Here is a 6,000-nt window from a genome sequence, read left to right on the forward strand (position 1 = left end):
CGTATTCTTAAAAAACTTAATTTTTTCAAACACCAGTTCAGCATTATGATTAAAATTATGCTGAACTTATGATCGAGCTGAACAAGAAACGCAATCCGATCTGATCCAAAAATAGACTGCACAGCAGCAAAGCAATTTTTTCAAAGGCTAGCAGCGTTTTGTATATTTGACTACTTTTTTTGTTAATTTTATTGTTGCTCCCAAGGAACTACGACTAAGGGGGATTTTTTTCTAGCTGACTTTAATCACCTCAAGCAAAGCTCGTAAGATCAAGTGCAGCGTTATATCAAAGCCTTATTGGTCGTGATTCGGATTTTGAAGAAAAACTAAAAAGTTGTCTGTATCGGAATTGTTCTCAAAACTTTTGGTTTTAAGAACAATTCAGAGCAAAAGTGGTTTTCCAACCCAAATGTTTCGAATATTAAATATGTTACTTCCTAGTTCCTAACATTTTTGATAGCGAACTTTACCTGTCCTCCCGTTGAACACTTCGGAAACAATTTGATATATTTTTGGCAGAGATTAATGTAGTCGAAGCATTCTGTGCTACTTGAACAGCCACCGACAATACTTGTCTTCAAATAAAAATTTGACATTTGGTCACTTATTTTGACACTCTGAGATTTGTAACCACCGTTTTTTTTTATATCAAAAGCTGAAAGAGCCAAATATCATTTTATTTTGCAATGTTTTTGTAGTGCGAGACAATTTGAAACGAGCAAATAATTCGGGTTAAACTTTCAGAGCCATAGATTAAATCTTCACAGCGCGCATATATTAATCCAGAGCATGACCAAATTGGCAATTTTCAAACCCAGAACTTTACGACAAAAAATCAGAGGTAAAGTATCTTTTACTGAATGAAATTTGACTGAATAAAAGACCACCTCCAAACGAAACTATTCCGCCACTTTCTACGAAAGTTGGAGCAAAAACTATATGCTGCAATTTCATAACGCGTCAACAATGAATATACAATTTTGAAGATTTTTGTTGATACTATAGCCCTCCACGGGCAATATTAAGTACTTAGTAAATTAAGACTGTTCGTATCAGGACACAGTCTTGAATGATCCGACTGCCCTTTAATTGGTCTCGAATAGTTTTTGATGAACTAAATAATGGCAAAAAATTGAATTTTAGGCTGATCATATCAAAAACTAAGTGCTGCAATTTGAGTCGTGTATGAAGTTCATAAAACCAATTAGCTGTCTCGATTTCAATTGGGAACGATTTTGTAGAGCGAGTTAATAAAGCAAGCAGTTTTAGACAACCTAATGGCAGGCTACTATACTGATGTGTCACTCGGCTGGTCCCATGCAGATCACGAGATCGATCCCCCGAGGTACCAGAGTTTTTTTAAATTGGTCTTAATAAAAAAAACCTCCCCGAACATATTTATTCCTCACTTTCTTCGAAAGTCGGAACAATAGATCTTCGTGGCGTAGGTTGGAAACAGAAATAGGTTCTTAATTTTTTTTTACTGCATCATAGGTCTATTGTTCTGTAAGTTGTTCATAAATCTACAGGTTTACTAACTGTAGCCGCCGAGATATGTCTGTGCGTGTTCGAAGTTCTCATTGACCGACTGCACCAGTTGCTTGTTGGCACTCTTTATGATGAATTCCGCTGTCTTCACGTCTATGTACACAGCCTGCAAACAGATCTAAGATGCAAAACTTTCTCGATTTTTTTTGCGCATAACTGTTCAAAAGTTTTTACATGACAAAATTTTTGAGGTTAGAGAGAATTGGGACAACAAAAAATGACTCCTCGCTGTCGCCGAAATCGCTAATGTTTCATTCTCTAACCTTTTTGAGCTAATGGACAGTCCGTCTATAGCGAAGATAAACTCGTTATTAATTTCAATATTCAACTGAGCTTAACTTCTCGACAGGTATTATAAAGATGATTAGTTACATCGCATCATGGAAATATTGGTAACAAAACCCGACCTGCGTTTCGTTTGAAGCTGACATCCACGACTGAACTGTCTGAAAATTCTGCATGCATTTCGTGATCTCGTCAACCACGTACAAAACAGTGTCTTTCAGATCCTAAACCGAACAATCATGATAACTAATTTAAAAATATACCGGATTTCACTCATCTGAAATTGATTTTTTGGCCTGTTTAAATTTTTGTCTTCTTTCAAAAATCAACGTTGAAAAACAAAGTCAAACTAATTGGGATTATTACAGAGAAAATTTGACCTGGCAAATCAGATAGTTTCATTCACTAAATCATTAGAAAATTTAATTCAATTGGTCCGTATACTTGAAAAACTTTACGTCGAAATTTGGATAGAACTGCATGATGTTGTCGTCCAACACCAGCTGTAATTTGAAGCAAGGCAGAAAGTCTGAGTTCTCAGGTTTGAAGAGTTTCACCCACCCTTCGATCGTCTGGTTTTTGAGCATTTTCAGCTATAAAGGAGGAAGTTTCTGTCAATGATACGACTATGAGTACCTGAGATATATCAATGGTCGCTGATTTTGAAACTAAAGCAAATATTCTGGTACTGCCTGATGTTTTTCATCCTTTTTCTAACTACAATTCTCTGAAAACTTTAATCGCTGTATCAAAAAAAAATCCTTCAGAGAATGTTGAGGGTCGATCATGTCTGCTTCTGAATTCTATTTTAATGAACATATTTTTCATACTTGGTTTGATAGTAGTACAGACACGCAATTATAGAACGAGTCCAGCATCTCCGGCCGGATGTCTGCGATGGTGTTCTTGGCCACAAACAAACGCACTATCTCCGGGTACCACTGATTGCGTAATTTAGTCTCCGTCTTCTCCAGTTCCAGTTTGACATCATTTCTAAGGTCATTGACCGATACAGGGCCTTTCATCCTGAAATTGAGAAGTAAACGTCAAACTTCAAGAGTGGAAGTTCAAGATAGCTGAAACTTCCCATGCGGCCATTCAGACTGAACTTCTCAAACGACGCCTAAGTAACTTGCATGACCCTTTTTCCTTTTCTCCTCGCCTGTATACCTTTATTTTTATAACTGTTGCTCCTAAATTTAGATTGCTATGAGACTTGGCATGCTGAGTAATAAGACTATTTCAAACATATTTAGTATTCATTCTTTGTCGTAATTAATTCTTCAATGCGCCATAAAACTGATTTGCTTGTTCGAATAGAAAAAAAAGAGAAAAAGAGCCTCTTGCTCACTAGCATCATTCCACTTCAATTATTGTACTCATAAATGGAAAGTCTCTAGATTTTAAACATGCATTCGCAATTCATTAGCAGAGCTATCGGTTGGACCGCTTCAGTCCACTTTGCTTATTTTAAAAAACAGCTATCACAGCTCGAGACACTCTAGCACAAAACTCATCAAACATACTTACATCTCGTATCTGTAAAAAAATTACACTCATATTTGTCGTTTTCTATAGGCTCGGATTTTTATGATTTCAAAGATATCTTTTTCTTTATTAAAATTTTTGTCATAAACAAAAAAATAATGTTTTTAAACTGCTGCAAAGGCATTTGGATCCGGATAACAGCAGCCAATATTAACAGCCTGACTTTGATTGAAGTTTACCTGAGGTTTGTGAGATCAATCAGCATGATAGACCCTAGTGTGTTGTGACACATGTGCAGAACCTGTTGCATGGCAGGGTGCAAGAGATGAAGGCGATTACGAATCTGAACTCTGTGCTTCTGCACTTGGTCATGCCAAGGAGTCGAGAAGTCCAGACCCCTAAAGTCAGTCATTTTAATTAGCAAAATAAAAACGAAAAAGCAGTCTGCAAACGCAACATTTTAATGAAAAACGCGGCTAATCGCTAGTGTAAATAGAAACTACCTTATTATAGAGTGTTAAGTTGTTATATTAAACTAAAGTGTGTGGAAAAATCCTAGAATCTGGAGGTCAAAAAATCATTTGCTAGCTTTATTTGCTAGCCTAGTGATTTTCTGAAACATTTTTAAGTCCTAATATATGCGACTATTATAAATGTACTGAACAATCAATTTCTAATAGTATGCATGACAAGACTTCTACATTGTGGTATACAAGCCGCTGGCTGGCGCTACTTACATCCCGGTTTGTGTAACAAACTCGTGTTTGTACAGCATATTGGTATCCCACACCATTCTACACCAATTATGAACACAAATGATTGATCTTGAGAACTGGAAGCCATTCATAATACATATATACACTTATCTTTCAAAATAATTCTGCATCCGAGCGGGCAGAAAAAAATCAAATTCAACGAATCGAGACTGCGGTACTTACTGTGGTTCTTCATACGGAGCAGAATTGTCATCTTCTTCCAGTCCTTTGATTGCCGGTTTGACCAAAACTTGTTGAACTAGAATAGATATAACACTAAGCTTCTTTCAAGCAGAGTTAATCATCTAATTAGCTTTTAAAAAATTCTAACTTGTCGCTTTTTTCATACTATCCTCATACTCGGTGATTACTTCTTCAAACAAGGAGTTTATTCGCTCTTGCCTTCCTCTTCCCTCTTTGCATTTCTTGGGAATCATGGACAAAATAGAGTTTTTACTGGAATCTTGCATCGAGACAATGGGCGCTTGAGCGACACACGATTTCAGGAATTGATAGTTCATCTAACAAAATTCATTACGAGATATTTTCATCAAAATATAGAGCAGGCAACCATCGAAAATTAATCATTAAAATTAGTTTTAAGCTGCAAATGTAACTGGACATGAAACAGAAAATGAAAATATACCAACCCTTTGCTTTCTCTGTTCACTCATCATCTAAAGACATTAAAATTATTTGCATATTTATTTTCTCACATTTAACAACCATTTCAAAGCAAGTAAGATGTTCATACTGAGTCGGGAAACTTTGGGGGTTGAGGGGCTAGCTTGGAAGATTCAGTTTTACTGACAGTCTGCTCCATGCTGTCCAGAGCTCGCTGGTACAGGATTTTGTCCATCAGACCTTGCACCTCATTTTTCCTCCTAGCAAAAACACGCCATCTGTTCAAGTCTTTCGAGAAAAGACGACGGCATCAAAATGACAAGACATCAACTAGCCGTGCCTTCGAAATGACAAATAAAAAGCATTAGCTCATAATTTTTATGACTAATCGATAGCTTGATTTCAAAAACAATGACAACTGACAGCAAAAAGAGTCAAGGAACGCAACACAGAAAAAAACTGACGTTTTCAATAAAAAAAGTTCAACTTTCGAACTTCGATTAAAAAAACATAACTGTGAAAACTTCTTCTATATCAAGAACAATTCATAAAAAAATTTTTTTGACAAATCATTCCGATTTGGGAAAACTATCAATATGTATTGTTTTATTCCGCTTCTTTTATTGCGCTGGGAATTCTACAAATTAAAAACCTATTTCGAAACTAGAACTCGATCAGTTTTTTTCTGAACTTTTTTTGCGTTTCAAAAGTAGATTTTGTCTTCCTTTTAACGAAGGAAATGAACTTAACTACATTTATTGACACTTAATTACAGGTTTATGTTAGGGAACCATAGTCAAACAAGAACATGTTGCAAAACCTGTGTTTCAGAAGCGTCTGTCGCCTCTCCTTTGCTGAAGCGCTACGTTCTTGAATTATTGGCGGAAGCTTTGGGATCTTGCCATTATTATTCATTGTGGTCTTGGACTTTGAACCCAAGCCCTTTTCTGTTGTTTTCACAGATGGTCTCGAATCAGCCATAACTGCCTAGTCCATTGTCATCAAAATCTGAAAATCAATTACAAATGCGAATGAGATTTCATTTCAGTAAGATGAGGATTCCTGAAATTGAATTTTTTTCAACATGATTCTGTAAGAAAATGAGATGAAACAGTGCGCTAAGATTTCAGTTGGGTAGCTTGGCTTTTCACTGAGTTTCGGCAAACTGTTTCTTGTTTCGAAAAAAAAATAAAATCAAATTCAATCCAAATTAAAGAAAAAAAATCGTGTCTTTGAGTCTTCCATTTTAAGATTTTTAAAAAAGTAACAACTCTCTGATGAGCTTCCAATCCACTTTTCA

At 36.0% G+C, this 6,000-nt stretch overlaps 1 protein-coding gene across 2 annotated transcripts in view; it reads right to left on the reverse strand.

Annotated features, from left to right (window-relative positions):
• Positions 1–5,715, reverse strand: part of LOC134841922 (dynein axonemal heavy chain 12-like) — an 83,696-nt gene extending 77,981 nt beyond the window's left edge. The window contains exons 1-11 of one of the 2 annotated variants that reach the window (XM_063858003.1): positions 5,521–5,715; positions 4,831–4,960; positions 4,727–4,753; positions 4,408–4,597; positions 4,260–4,335; positions 4,059–4,115; positions 3,561–3,719; positions 2,664–2,859; positions 2,292–2,426; positions 1,956–2,057; positions 1,540–1,654 (exon numbers count right to left, since the gene is read on the reverse strand). In XM_063858003.1, the coding sequence (XP_063714073.1) occupies positions 1,540–1,654; positions 1,956–2,057; positions 2,292–2,426; positions 2,664–2,859; positions 3,561–3,719; positions 4,059–4,115; positions 4,260–4,335; positions 4,408–4,597; positions 4,727–4,753; positions 4,831–4,960; positions 5,521–5,681 (1,348 nt within the window). In that variant the 5' untranslated portion in view covers positions 5,682–5,715. The remainder of the gene's footprint in view (positions 1–1,539; positions 1,655–1,955; positions 2,058–2,291; positions 2,427–2,663; positions 2,860–3,560; positions 3,720–4,058; positions 4,116–4,259; positions 4,336–4,407; positions 4,598–4,726; positions 4,754–4,830; positions 4,961–5,520) is intronic. The other variant, XM_063858004.1, reaches the window with a different exon arrangement.
• Positions 5,716–6,000: the final 285 nt, after the last annotated feature.

Source organism: Symsagittifera roscoffensis, chromosome 3 (genome assembly GCF_963678635.1).
Source record: "Symsagittifera roscoffensis chromosome 3, txSymRosc1.1, whole genome shotgun sequence".
Taxonomy (NCBI): Eukaryota; Metazoa; Xenacoelomorpha; order Acoela; family Convolutidae; genus Symsagittifera; species Symsagittifera roscoffensis.